The sequence below is a fragment of the Cryptomeria japonica genome, chromosome 8 (genome assembly GCF_030272615.1).
Source record: "Cryptomeria japonica chromosome 8, Sugi_1.0, whole genome shotgun sequence".
NCBI classification, from domain to species: Eukaryota; Viridiplantae; Streptophyta; class Pinopsida; order Cupressales; family Cupressaceae; genus Cryptomeria; species Cryptomeria japonica.
The window spans coordinates 590,556,619-590,571,703 of record NC_081412.1 but is presented as its reverse complement, the minus strand read 5'-3'; the positions used below and the strand labels follow the sequence as shown (position 1 = coordinate 590,571,703).

Genomic DNA, 15,085 nt, shown 5'->3' with positions numbered 1-15,085 from the left:
CTGAGGTGATTGATAAACAAACAGATAGGATTATAATTTCTAAAATTTGTCTCGGGAGACAAGTGTAACTGTAACTAATCTTCTACTAAAATTTGCCCCTTAATACTCAAGAAAAGAGAAATCTCTAACAAATATGGATCATGCAAGTAATAGAAGGAAGATATCAAAAGTTTGTGCCTCAAAAGGTAGAATATAAAGAAATTGTCTTCAAAATATGTTATCTATGAAAATTAAAAATAACCTGGTGGTTTTTTGTTTTTAGTATTCAAATAAATAAAGGATACAAAATCTATAGATAGTCTGATGTTTTAGAAGTCTAGGGTTATAAAACAACAAAATTATTAGTTAACTCTTCGTAAGATAGTTGGCTTTTTTACGAATGGATATATGTTTGACGCAAAAAAGCACATTAAAACAGCAAGGTACCAAATCCATGAATAAATGTGTTTTCTTGGAGTTTGAGCACACACTAACCATTATAGAAAGGTACTCACATCCCTACTCACTCTATTGACTAAAGCTAGTTTAGTTTCTAACTTTTTAGTCAATACATGAGGTGCTTCTTAGACATCTTTAGAATCTCCAATTTTTTGGCAAATGGTCTAACCTTTGATTAGAGTCATTTGTAATGAATTTATGAGGTCAACTATAAGAGACTTGTTCTTCATCCACCATTAAGCATTGTTGGAGGAAAAACAAGAGACAAGAATATGTTCACTTGTGAATTGTGTTGGCATTTATGCAAAATGTGAAAGCATAGACAAGGCACTTGAATTGTTTTAACAATGTCACCTATCAGACCTTGTAACATTTTTTGTGTTGATAAAAATTAAGAGGAAATTTGCAAAAGTCGGTATGGTAAATTTTGGAAGATTGAAAAAATAGATCTTATCTTTGAAAATTGATTGACCAATTTTTTTTCCTTTATTTTCAAATAGAAAAAATAAAAAACCATGAACAAAAGTATTAGCTGCCAATCGGAAAAAAGGAATAACTAGAAATAAATAAATAAATTGAAAAATGAAACTGCTACAAACCATACCATATCCATATTTCTTCTTTGATGGCACAATTTCCAACCTGCATGCTAATTACAAAAATGAATCGAAAACATTCATCTCCGCATTAAACGATGGACTAATTACAAACTTAGAAATAAACATGAGCATCTAGAACTTGAGACTCACCCAAATATTGAATAGGAACTTCAAAAAGGATCAAGAAATATACCAGATTGAAGCATGTCCACAATAACTATTTCAAGGAATGGCCAAGGCATGTCATTGTTTAAAACCATGTTTATAATCCTCCCTGCCTACTACATATGGAAGCTTTAGAATAAAAAATAGATATACATCAATACATGAGGATAATGGGATGTTGTTAAACATAGTTACAACCACCCTAGTAGAATTGATTAAAAGAAACTAAAAAGGAAAGAACAAAGCATGTGAATTGTATAACATATAACAAGATCTCATAGGTTACTCATTATAAACTCAAATTAAAAAATAAATGAACTATTATTTAATTTAAAATGCATTATTTATTAAAAAAATAAAATAAGGGTTGTGGCAATTTCCAAATTCTAACATATTTATAATGTTTATAAGTGACCTACAAACAAGTACATATAGAAATTTTAGATGAAAAGGAGAATAAATTTTCCATCCAAAATTACAAAATGAAAAAATTACTTGAAAAGTCATGAGTTAGCCTTTTACATTAATGTTCTACAATTTCAAAATGCTCTTCCAATTTTTGACTGAATCCATAGACTCTACTTGAGCAAATCAATTGTCATCCATAAAAATAATTAGTTGCATTTTTTTCTTTCCAAACCTCTTACACTTCTTTTTGTTAGTTTTGCACTATACAACATCAATCCTTGATTAAATGTAAGCTTCCTCTTATTTTGAACTGACTATATACCTAGCTCAATCACATGTATCTTTGAAATATTCTTCCACCTTCAAAAAACACCTTGAAGAACTCAAATTATTGAATTCTTACCACTTCCATTTGGACTAGTCCCAAGCAAGCTTCTTTTTTGGAATGACTTCAAAAGTTAGTGGTTGTTTTTTACATTAAAATGGTTTTCGTCTACCTTCAAACTTCCCTGAGATGACTCCATTCTTTCTGGTTCATTTTGTCATATGGTTCACATGTTTAATAATTGGCCTCTTGATACATATTTCATATTGGAGGTATTCAAAAGTTGTGGCCTATTCAGTACCATATTTTTCTTAGACATTCTATCAAATAGATCATCTATACATACTGCTTTTATCTATTGTGGTCATATGTACTATTGAATCCTCTATATATATGCTGAAATCCTCATAGGCATGGAGGATGTGACCTTTCAACTTCCTTTTATTTCATAATTTAACACTTTGGAACTTGAGATTTGTTGATCAAATTACAAATGCTATTGTGCAATTGAAATTGGAGTCTAAATTTACAAATTGCAATGCAAGGTGCATCCGTGATATAGGAGATTATCTACATTTTACAACTTGGAGTCTAAAAAACTTCTAGTTTTCACTTTAGGCTTTGTGTAACAATTTGTTACTCTACACTTTGGCATTTGGTGACAATTTACATTTTATATTTCATAAATTTATCAAAGATCAACCCGTACTTTATAGTATTGACATTTGACATACAACTATGACCTATGACATAAAAAAATATCAAAAGTATTAGAATTTTAAACATTGAAATTTAAATTTATATATCAAAAACAAAGATTTAACATTAAATTTCAACTTTAATTTGATAAAAAACTTAATTTTAAATCAATTAAATAAGAAAATAGAAAATTTAAATATTTAATTTTAAATGTTCGAAAATAAAAATAAAAAAATTCTAACTATTAGATTTGAATGTTTTCAAATTAAAACTTTGAAATTTGGCAAAGATGTTTTAAAAGTTTAGATTTGAAATAATTAAATTAAATTTTTTAATATTTAAGAATTTAAATATAACTAGTGAATCAAACTTGCAACACAAGTAAATATATTGCATTAGAAAAAAGATTGCAACATTATTGCTACTAACAAAGTGTGATCCTATAAAAATGACTAAATGTGACATGTGATGTCATTGTCACAAGAAAGAGGAAAGATGCAACACAAATATGACAACTAACTAACCATGACAAGATAGAAGACAAATATGATAGGATAAATCAAGTAGGTTGATACACCCAACAAGATGATAGATTAAGTGACCTTAACACATAGTCTAGAAAACACTCAATCATGTGTTGATGATATTATGAATCATATCTATTAATTGTGTACGACTTTCACATAAGACAAACTAGCAATTTCAAATAGTAAATTCGTGTCATTTCAAATAGTAAATTTGTGTCATGTCAAATGAGCATCATGATCATAGTCTTAGTTATCATCTCAATTGTTATCAACACAACTACTAGAATAAATCTTGATATCATTATAGATTCGGTGGACATGCTAGGGTTTGAAAGAGTACACATCAATGAAAGAGTAAGATCATGAGTAGCTTATGACAAAAATAAAAAGTAAAATAATAAAGTGCTCTAAAATATAATTTTTTCGTCAATGGGCCCTTGGTCTACTGGTGAAGTTGAATGGCTCCAAATGAGCCCACTAGGGATCAAGTCTTGCTGAGTGCAAGGCTCCGACATCATAAGGGATGAGGTTGGGATCGTGCCCCGAGCGAATTTGGCGGAATGGATACCCCTCAGTCCTTTGCTCTTAGCCGAAGAGGTTCAGCCTATTGGCTCATGCCCCCGTATCGGGTGGCAAAAAATACTTTGTGAAGGCCCTAGTGGGCTCCATGCCCTTGCTAGGTTGTCGTGCTCGCAGGTCTGGACCTCCATCAATATATATATATATATATATATATATATATATATATAAAATTTTCAAATAAAAAGTAAAAGATATTAGAAGTATATCAAATATGAAAGTGAAACCTTAATAGTATTTCTGCTCTAGTTCTCTTTTATCTCAATAATGGATCACAAAGTGTGATTCAACAACATTGATACAAACAAATCATACACTATTGAATCTAGAAATTACATGTGTCAATTATTATGGACTTTGGAAATTTGATGTTTTTGACTTAATGGTATATTCAAAGGTGTCTATACTAAACAAAAAAAGAGTAAACAATGAATCTTAAACTTGAAAAAGAAGATAAATATCAATGAAAAGCACACAAAACCTTAGCAAGATCTAAAATAAAATATATAACGATAAATATAAATCTAAATGCCTAAGTAACATCTTAGGGGAATATAGAATGAAAGGGATTCACCAAATATTAAAGGAAAATAACCTTTCCCTAAACTTAATCTAGGTTGATCCAATAAATGCATACACATAAGCATAAATTAACATGGTTTAATAATTGACAACCATAAGAATGATTAATTCACAACTATATGCTAATTATAAGAAATTAAATGTGATAGTAGGTATACTTAGCTCTAGGATTCATGAAAAAGATTAGAATTGAGTAACACTAGAATCAAACTCTTAAGATTGAAAGTGAATCCTCTCTAACTTTATTTAACTTCAAATTTTGTGCAAGATTTGGATTTTTGTTTAGCTTGAGCATGTGCTTATAGATGACTTCTATGATTGTAAATTCATTCTCTATTGCACAAATTTGATCTTGCTACTTGTACACTTTTGTTTGTCAAATTTCTTGATATTTACTTTTCTAAAAAGGTTGGTAGTATTTATGAATGAATTTAGAAGGATGTTAGATTGCAAATGTACAAGTTCTTCCAAGTCAATCTTTAAAATAGACTTTTTTAACAATCATGCTAATGATTGATAACCAACAAGCAATAATGTAAATATCATAATATCAAAGATAATGCTATTCTTTTAGTATTGCATTATTCTTCTAGTGGTTGCTCTTAAAAATCTAATGATCTAGGATGAGAGAGAGCTTATCAAAGGTTGACAAAATGTAATTGCGATTGAATTTCTTTAAATATAGATACACAACAATAAATCACATAAACATGTGTTTAATTATCTCACAATAGCTAGTGAAATGGATAGTAGTCAATAAAATTTAAGAGTCAAACCCACAAATGTAAGATCAATCCTACACTTGCAAGAATAACATAAGATAATAGAACAATGAAATCACACAAACATATGTTTAGTTAACTCACAATAGCTAGTGAAATAGACATTAGTCAATCAAATTTAACTTTAATTTTAAAATTTTAAAAATCAAATTCACAAATGGAAGACCAGTCTTACACTCTCAATGAAATCTATAAAAAAACTAACTCTCTTGAATCTAAATCCCTTCATTCATTTATATTTAATTGTATAGATACAAAGCTAAATAGAAATGGACTTGGGGTCTGCAAGTTTCATTATTACACCGAAATTATTTTGGGCGAGTGTGTCCATTCCATTACAAAGAGGATTTAACGAACCATTTTCAAGGCTTGCATCTTTTTAGTCAAGCCAGTCATACAGCATGAATGCAATTCGACCTCTTTTTTAATCCAATATTGGGCTCACTATATTAGCGAAGAACATGTATTCTTGGGAATCAGAATGCAGGGCAGCCATCAACAGTGATGCCCTTAGCTGTAGGGCAGGTGGCCAAAGGGCAGTGCTCACCATTGGTGCCCCACCAGAGGACGCTTTTGTTCTCAAGTCCCACTGTAAAATACAACAATACTGCCATGAATGCCACCCCTGCATCCAGGGCCCCTGACAGCACATAGTTGTAGCGCTGCCACCATGCCTTTCTGTAGCGGAAGACAAAGAAATTGAAGATGGTTCCCACGGTGATCCATGATGCATAATTTACACTAGTCGCTGGAGGCATATTAGCCGTCGATCCCAACAACACTGGCATATTGATGAGAGGAATCCATGTCACAGTTGGGAAGGCTTTATGCAGCACCCAAACAATTACGGGAGCAAGTAATCCCCCTAAGAAGAACCAGTTCAGTTGGGGATAAACTCCAAGTGTGCCAAATATTCTTTTGGGACCTACTAGACCCCATATGACCGAAGCATCAAAAAATACACGGTCACCTGGGCATGTCCAGGGGCTGTCTGGAGGGAGAAGAGACTCTTGGCATATGTTCTCTATGGACTCCAGCAACCACCATGCAACTCCCAGGTTCACCGTTCCAGCCACTATTGTGCCAATAAACTGCATTTTAACAGACAAGCTTATTAGGATGCCATTACTATTAAAACCCATGCCCTGCAACTACTTGTTTGTTACTTATCAGAGATTAGCATATTTGACTGTATTAATGGTCATAGTGAATACTTCAGTTGACCTTAAGAACTTGAACTTGAACTTGAACTCTATTTGATGGTGACAGTAATTATTCGGATTGATGAGTTTTGACTCCATTCATAATAGATAGGGTCAAGCATAAGCCTTATCTTTTAAAAAGCATGATGTTTCCACAGTATAATATCAATTTATCACAGAGTTCTGAATTAGATTGTGAAGTTTTTTAATATCAGCATTTCAGACCATCACGATGAGATACCCAAAAGGGGAATCTCTTATTAAAAAAGTAAAAACAGAAGATGTGGGTTTGTTAATTTGCTAAGTGACCAGATTCATTGGGTCTACTATTTGGGTTTTTCCTTACATTATCTGAGGAATCTAAGGCATTGAGGATGACAGTCAAATTAGGTTATGAGTAAAAACTAAATGGCAAAGAGCATGGCTATTCTGTATATTAAAATATAGTTAGCAGAAGTGTGGGGACGTGATGCAGTTCCTGTTCTAAACATTGATGAATATGAAAATCCAAGCTGTAAAGGAGAGGGTATTATAGAAAATACCTGCACAAGAAACATGGAGCGAGGTGGGATTTTCATATAATGCCCCAACTTGAAGTCCGACAAGAATGAAACCGCCTGACTCATACTCATGTACCCATAAACCTTAAAGCAAACGTTGGCAATGGGTTTTCCAGGAAGAATGTATCCCATTATGTATTCCGTAATTATGTTCAGCCCTGGTGTCTGTACAGCAACTTGAATTAGGATCTTTCATGAATTGATAGAATATACAACAGATTAACAACCATAACCATCTTTCGTCAATATATTTCAGTTTTACCTGATTAGTTGTGGCCGTTATAACACTGATGGGTAAAGTGAAAAGGGATGCTAAAGCGCAAGCCAAGATTAAACCCCACCATGGAAGCTGCACCTGTTCCTTGTAAAACTGGCACAGTGCAAAGGAAACAGCCAAAGTAGCAATCAAGAGTGAATAAAACCACCATTGTGGGATGTCTTCATACTTGCGCATCAATTTAGTATGGATATCTGGTGGACTGCTTCTAGATGCTGTGGCCCGTTGCCATATTTCCCTGAGCAGAGAACATCAACAAACAAACATTTCTGTGTCAAAAAGAGAATGCAAAATATTGGGCACCCTGAAGACAACCATAAAACCTTCTTACCAAAAACCTACCTTCCGTAGAAAAGAGAAGCATGGGTAATTGTGGAAGCTATGGCTGCAAAACCAAATCCATAGCTCAAAGCAAAAAACACGCTCAAATGTATCTGACCATTTTCCTCGTAGGCTGCATGATCCAGCTGAAATCGGTTGTTCACGATAGCTGTAATATTGTAGTTCTGGCCTTTAGCATTAAATAAGTGTGAGCTAAAAATAGGAAAGTTCTTGGCGTTGTATGTATTAGTCCCCCAATAAGCCAGAGGCATAGCAAAGTATACCACCAGGAAATAGCCGACAAATACATTTACAATAGCAAAGAATGGAGAAACCAAAGGACTGAAGAGAAATGCTGCTATTGCGCTCCAATCCAAAGCAAAAGCACCAAATCCCAGCCCTCTCATTCCAGATCCAATCTGCTGTGCTGTCACTGAACGAGGCCAAATCCAACACACCCATGATATGCTCGACAGGGTGGAAAAAAGATACCCAGGAAATACGTAGTAACAAAAGCTGCAGGTCATTGCAATAAAGAAGAATTTCCCACGAGACATGCCCTTCCCATCGTGCTTCTCGTGCAATGCCCTGAAAACACCAATTCAAGCGGTGTAATCCAGCAAGAAAAGCAAGTAAAGAATTAATATCAATAAATGACTTAACAGATCGATTCAGGCAATGTAAGAGTACAGCCCACTGAGAATGGACAAGAGGAACATCTCCAAAAACATAAGAAAGAAAAAAGATTAAAAGTTCTTCGCCCACTACAGAACAGGCTAAAGTAATTTAGCTTTATGAGAAACTGCAGTCACACCACCATTACGAATATTGTCCACCAAGACTGAATCTTTTAAAGAAAATGAAACTTATTATCAGAACAGCCTCATATAATAAGATCCAGTAATAAACAGTACAGAAAACCGAGGAGGAGCTTATGAATAAATGAAGGAAGTAATGAATTTTAATGACATCTATGAGACTGGCAATCTGACTAATCTTTGATAATTTTATGCTATTTGTATGCTCCCTTTTATATTACGAATCTTAATCAAGAAGCAGTTCTGTAAAGGCTTGTATCTTCAAATAGCTCATGTAGGTGGGTCAGTAATTTTGCGAAGGCCTGCATCTTCAAATAATTCATTTAGACTACCCACCTATTCGGTAACTGATAATCGAATCTGATGAGATCATGAGAATATCTGGATCTTAATAGGAATCACCCACAATTTGATAATAATCAATAATATCATCAACTAAGCAGCTAAACAGAGGATGGTGAGTTATACCTGAAGAGAGAGACCTGGACCAGGGTGGAAGGCCACCACATATGTGCAGGCTCTACAACATACTTCCTCAGAAGCCCAGCCCATCCATATCCCAAAACCTGCACTACACCAAGGATCATCAAAAAACCATATGGTTAAAAACATGAAATTTTTCAAAAATATAGAGTAGAATTACCTGGGTAGTGATGATGATGAGCCAACTAGCCACAACCGAGATGTCTCTGTGGTAAAAGGCCTTGATGATATTAACAATGCCCACAGCATAGGCAGATCCATTGCCAAAGGCATAGCCTGCGTTTGCAAAGATTGTAATGAGAACATGCTCTTTCATATTGAAAGGGCCAGGATTCAACGAGAAGTGACCCAAAAGAGGCACTCTGTATTTTGTAGTGGGCAGAACCGAAGCCATGAAGCGTCCAATGGGAAGAGCTGCTACCTGCACTGATATCTGTGTAATAACCAGAGGCTCTGTCCTGTACCCAAAGAACTGATTCAGAAAGGACAGTGTTATGCAGGAGAGCAGCCCCAAAAACCACATTCGAAAAGTCCATACTGGAATTGAAGGATCGTCGTCTGTGCTCACAGTGGAGGCCACTTGTTCCACTGGAGAATTCTCCTCCTCTTCTTTTTTGCCATTCTCCATCTCCCCTTTTCTTTCAAATTCCATCATCTTTCTTTTTCTGTTCTTTCACTCTGCAGATGTGAAAGCTTACTGATTCTCGCTCATTTATTAATGTGATCGGCTCACTCTAGCTATAAATAAAGTTTGAGCACAGATCACGTCCGACGGATGATTTGCACACGAGTTGAATTGGGAGACTCGTTTCGGTATAGTTGGAAAGATAATTTCAGGGTCAAAGGACAAACATTAAAATAATCAAATAACTCAAATCGAATTCTAATAACCCGTTTCAGATCTGCTGAAAATAGAAATTTGTACCCAATGTCCACACGAATTGAAATGGAGACTTGGTTCAGTATAGTTGGCAAGATATTTGGGATTTTACCCCCACCTTTACTGAATGAATGATAGATGATTGTTTACAAATTCCTTAATGTGAAAGCATTTACGAACCTAACTCGCTTCGCCAACAAAGAGCTATCAGGTTCCAAGCTGGCCTCACTCTGCGGTAAGCGGGAGTCACTGGGTCTTAAATTTGATGGCCGTATGGCCCTGTTTATGAGTCCTAGGGCTTAAATTTGAAGGTCATATGGCCCTGTTTATGAGTCCTAAGGTTTAAATTTTATGGTCGTATGGCCCTTTTTATGGCATCTGTTTATAGGTCTTGCGATTTAAATTCGATGGCTGTATGACTGTATTTACACATTTATTTTACAACACAAGACTATCACATGGATGTGAGGTTTTTATCAAAAGGCTGATTTTCAAATTGAGATCTTAGGTAAAACAATTGAAAGGAAGCAAAGGTGCAACATACACTTCTGACATGGATTTATGAGAGGAGATATGTGAAAGGAAGCTAAGGTGCGGAAAATGCTTCTTAACACTAATCTAGTGGGGGAGATAGTGATCTCAGGTAAAACAATTGAAAGGAAGCAAAGGTGCAACATACACTTCTGACATGGATTTATGAGAGGAGATATGTGAAAGGAAGCTAAGGTGCGGAAAATGCTTCTTAACACTAATCTAGTGGGGGAGATAGTGCAATGTTTTTTTTTTTACAATCTTTAACTATCTTAGAATAAGAAATACATTCACAAGGAGATGATGAACATGCATAAAGATATATAATAATCGACACAAAATATATCATAGCGAAAACCCTTTCAAGAGAAAAAATCCCCCACTCCAAAATCACAATTGTTTGTATTATTGAAACAATAGTTACAATACAATAGTAGTACATTGTTCCTTCTATAAGAGCCTTCAACAATCAATCCAACAAACACTCTAAATTGATTTCAACAACATAACACTTCACCTACAAACATAACATATATAATACTCTCCAAGGCTACCTTATAGAGAGAAATACAGCGCAAGAGGTAGCTTCTAGATGAAGCAAGAAAATGGGGTTGTGCAAAACATTGGGCCCTTTTTTCAGCCATTAAAAAAGCATGCAAATGACACATGTACACTTCCAAATGACTCCCCATTCAAACCTCCTAAGTTGGGCACCCAAAATTTACTATTTTGAGGTGTGACAAATGCTCTTACACATCTTATAGCTGTCATAACTTACAACACTTACAATTGTAAGAGATTTCGTCATAACTGACTAATTTTAGTTGATTTTCTTACAATTTGCCATAACCCACCTTAGGCACTCACCTTCTCCATGCAAAGGTATCTCTTGCCACTTGTCCATTTGTCATAGAATCTGTCATAGGTTGCCATATGTGTGTCATAGAATCTTGTCATAAAATTGTCATAACATGACACTTGACAAGATCCTCAAAGTGGGATGCCTACCTCCACATATGCAACATATGTGTCATGCAATCATCGCCAAGTACGATGCCACCAAGCTTGTGGGTCCCACTAGATGACTAGACATTTGTAGGCAATTAATAAATTAAAATAATAATTAAATATAACAAAATCAATGTTAGGAACGCAAAGGCTAAGACACCTTAATCCCAATAACATGTGCAAGTTTAAACTAATCATGTAGTCAAAAGGAAACAAACACAATGTAATATACAATAATGTAGTGATTTACATGGGAAAAATTGTTTCAAAAGAGAAACCCACAATCAAATGTAACTCAATTTATTAATAAAAAGTTACACTACCCTTGCAGAGTCTAAGTCTTCATAGGATTATCGCTAACTAAAGATTTGGAATAAGTATAGAAGTGTAAATCCACCATTGAATCCTTCATGTCAAATATTCAATATATAGAAGTGATACTAGATATATGAAACAATCAAATGGTAATTACAAAACCATAAGCTAAAACCACCCAAATTGTGGCACTTATATCCCTAGTTAAAAGTCCAACACCCAAATTCTAAGATAATTCCACATGCTACAATTCATATAATCCATCTCTTTTTTTTAACACAATCTTGTAAGATAGATGACATTTTGTGGCTATAGTGGGCATAGAACTTTAAGGGAGAGATCTTCTAGGAGGTCGAGGTTCGGGAAACCACTAGACAATTAGTTGGTAGTCTTTTATATTTGACACACACTCATACCACGTTCACTATTGGGCGTGTCTCTCACTTTTCACATGAAACTCATGAGATTCATTGGAAGGTATCCAAGCACAATTTGAGTTATTTTGGGGCATCAGACATTATAGAATTCAATACACACTAGGAGCTTCATAGATAGTAGGCTTCATCAACTCATATTGGGTAGGTGACATTGACTCATGGAAGTCCATTTTTAGTTTTTCTTTTTCCGTCTTTCTATTCTAATCACATGGTCTTACAAGATAAAAAACCACTATTATATTATCATCCATTGAGGTTGAGTATCAAGGTGTAGTTCTTGCTAACCAAGATGTTATATGGCTTTGATAACTTATGAGAGTTGGGTTTACAACTTAATCATCCTACTTTTATTTGGTCTAATAGCCATTCACATTTCATGTAACAGTGGTGCATCATGGGATGAAACGCACAAAGATTCACATGCATTTTATTTGACAACTTATCCATGATGGTGTTCTCTCCTTAGAGTATTTGTCTACTTAGGAGTAGGTTGTCAAAATTTTCACTAAACCTTTATGATTGCCTATCTTGAGCTGTAATGTATTATTGGGGTGAATGAAGTTATCGTTTGGGGATCTTTAGTCCTCCTTTCTTTGTATTTAACTCTCTTTTTTTATAAGTCTTTCCCACAAGGTTTTCCCCTTTACTCCATTTCTGAGATACTTTTATTTTTTAGATGAGTACCACATCACGCCTTATTATTGAGACTTTCTTTTCAATTATTTTCTCTCTAAGTATCATTGAAGGGGGTGTATTACTATCAAAATATATATTATACATCTATTTTACATTTATTTAGTTCCTAGACCTAATGGACCTATTCACATTAGCTTAAGTTCACTTAATGGTTTATTTCTCTCACCTCATATACACTTGGCACATGATATCACATTTGTCCCAAGTATTCTACATGTGCCACTCCTCTTAGAGGGTTAATCAATATTTCACTCTCACCTTTCTACTTCCTACTTATCCTACATATCCAAGGATCTTCTTTGTACATTTCATATATTTTCATGATGTTTTTTTGGTATTTTGTGTGTACATTCATTTTATTGCTAGTTCAACAATCCACACTAACATAAATGATCCATATTTAAGGATTATATATAAAGATAATTATAGTTCTATGCAAAATATGAGACAAAGGATGCATCTAGATCCCTTATTTTATATTCAAAAGCATCAAAATTTGAACTTAAATTGGTTTTAGTTCCAAAGCTAAGTATACTCTTGCTTTATAATTAATTTTTAAAAATAACATTTATTTCTAAATTATATAGTCTTAGCCATAAGTGATTTAATCTAGGTTTTTGATTACGGGAAAAACAGGTTTTGAAGGGATCCTGAAACCCTTTACAAAAGATCCTTAAAAGATAATAGCATTAAGAAACATGAAAGACATACTGCCAATTCCATGCATTAAGATTTAATCTGGGTTGATTATTTCTAATTCCATGCATTTTATTTGATTAACCCACATTAACACTAAACATCCATAATGAACGCAATCCAAAAGTATAATCATCTCTCAAAATTATTTGCTTGATGGAAGTAGTTGGCAATGATTTAATACCACATGGTGATGTGTCCTTCATTATTGAGTATAGCTATGTTATTGGTATTTCAATTTCATTGTTTCCTATTTATGATCTTGAGTGTGCATTTTGGTTTAAGGAAATATTTTATAGATGTGTTCATGCACTATTTTTTTATGTATCTATATATAAGTATGTACTAATGATGAATTATCGAGCCCCTTCCCATTATGAAGGTCTATTTGATAGGATGCTTGTTTGCTCATTATTCCATACCAAAATGCCTTATGTTTGAGGTAATTTCTCCATAAATTTTTATATCAACTTTGTTGTTTAGATTTACAACACATGCCTATTTTTTTTTCAAATTGGGGACCCTTTTCTTGATAGAGTTAATTGCTGAGTTACATTTATGTTATCCTTCCTTGCTTATGCATAATAAGTTGCATTATATTCATACCTTATCATTCGTCACATTTTGTATTCTAGATGATTTGTTCACTCTATTACTTTGCTTTGTTAGATTTCATTGCATTGCACTTTGTTTTCACAATCCTATTGCTTGCATTTACACAATGTTATTTTATCATAGGTTGTAGCTTATCATAATTTATTGAAGTTTATTAGACTATTTTGTCACATACTATTGTGTGTCAAGTTTGTTTGCATCTATTGGTCACTTTCATGTGCAATTTTGAACTTGCACATATCAATTTTGCCAAAACTATTCAACATTTAAATATAGTTTTGTATTTGAACTTCAATTTTACATAGATTAAATCAATCCTTCTAATTTTTGTGAGGGTTAGAAATCTTATGAAATGTGATTCTTTTAAATCATTTTAATATGATTGCATTTAAAAATAGTATAAATTACTTTAATATACTTGTAGAAGTTAGATTTATTGGATTTAAAATGAACCTTTGAATTCAAAATATAAAGCGCATATTTGAGTTTGTTGTAATTTTTGAAGTTGTAAATTTAACTTAAACATTTTGATATTTTTTGATAGGTTAAACATTTTGATATTTTCTTTGTCCTTTTTGAAGGTAATTGTAAGTTTTATTCCAAGCCCAAGTTTGAAAGGAATAGGGTGAAATAGTCAGCGATCTAAAAAATGCAAGGATAGTTGCAATGTGTAATTCATTTCTAGTTTTTGGAACATCACAAATTGTAAATTTTTCCCCAAATCTATGAAGCCCACATACAAGTTGCAAATTGCAAGTTGTTTCTTGAAACCTAGAATATATAAAAATTTTCCTAAAACCCAAAATGTAAATGTAATTTTTCCCAAAATCCGAAGTTCTTGTACACAAGCATATTGTAGGTTGTTTTCCCACCCTTAACCTTAGGGAAAAAAGTAAGGTGGTGATAATGGTAGTTCAAACATTGGTATACAAAATGGATTTAGTGGAAGGTGATATAAAATTTGAGGCAAATACATAATTATAGAGGTTCTCACTTTTCACCAAATCTTTTTACTATTATGGTTGAAAGGCTAGGAAGGTTACTAATGTGGATGAGAGTCATTGAGAGTATTTAGGGTTGGCAAGTGGCAATATATTTTGATTCTTATTCTCGTCTTCAATTTGTAGATGATATTGCATTAA

The 15,085-nt window shown here is 33.5% G+C and overlaps 1 protein-coding gene across 1 annotated transcript; it reads right to left on the bottom strand.

Moving 5' to 3' along the window:
• Positions 1-5,313: 5,313 nt before the first annotated feature.
• On the bottom strand, positions 5,314-9,780 carry LOC131029916 (oligopeptide transporter 4). The gene is made up of 6 exons (XM_059209596.1): positions 8,926-9,780; positions 8,751-8,848; positions 7,486-8,052; positions 7,129-7,381; positions 6,849-7,031; positions 5,314-6,195 (listed from the first exon to the last, which is right to left on the bottom strand). The coding sequence occupies exons 1-6, from the start codon at positions 9,418-9,420 to the stop codon at positions 5,581-5,583; spliced, it is 2,211 nt and encodes a 736-aa protein (XP_059065579.1). The 5' UTR covers positions 9,421-9,780; the 3' UTR covers positions 5,314-5,580.
• Between the last annotated feature and the right edge of the window lie 5,305 nt (positions 9,781-15,085).

Excerpts from the sequence above, each read along its gene's own strand:
- LOC131029916 (XM_059209596.1), bottom strand. The coding sequence starts at position 9,420 with ATGATGGAATTTGAAAGAAAAGGGGAGATGGAGAATGGCAAAAAAGAA. Across the intron at positions 8,053-8,750 it reads GTCCAGGTCTCTCTCTTCAG|GGCATTGCACGAGAAGCACG; the intron begins GTATAACTCACC and ends TGGTGTTTTCAG. Across the intron at positions 6,196-6,848 it reads GCTCCATGTTTCTTGTGCAG|TTTATTGGCACAATAGTGGC; the intron begins GTATTTTCTATA and ends GTTAAAATGCAG.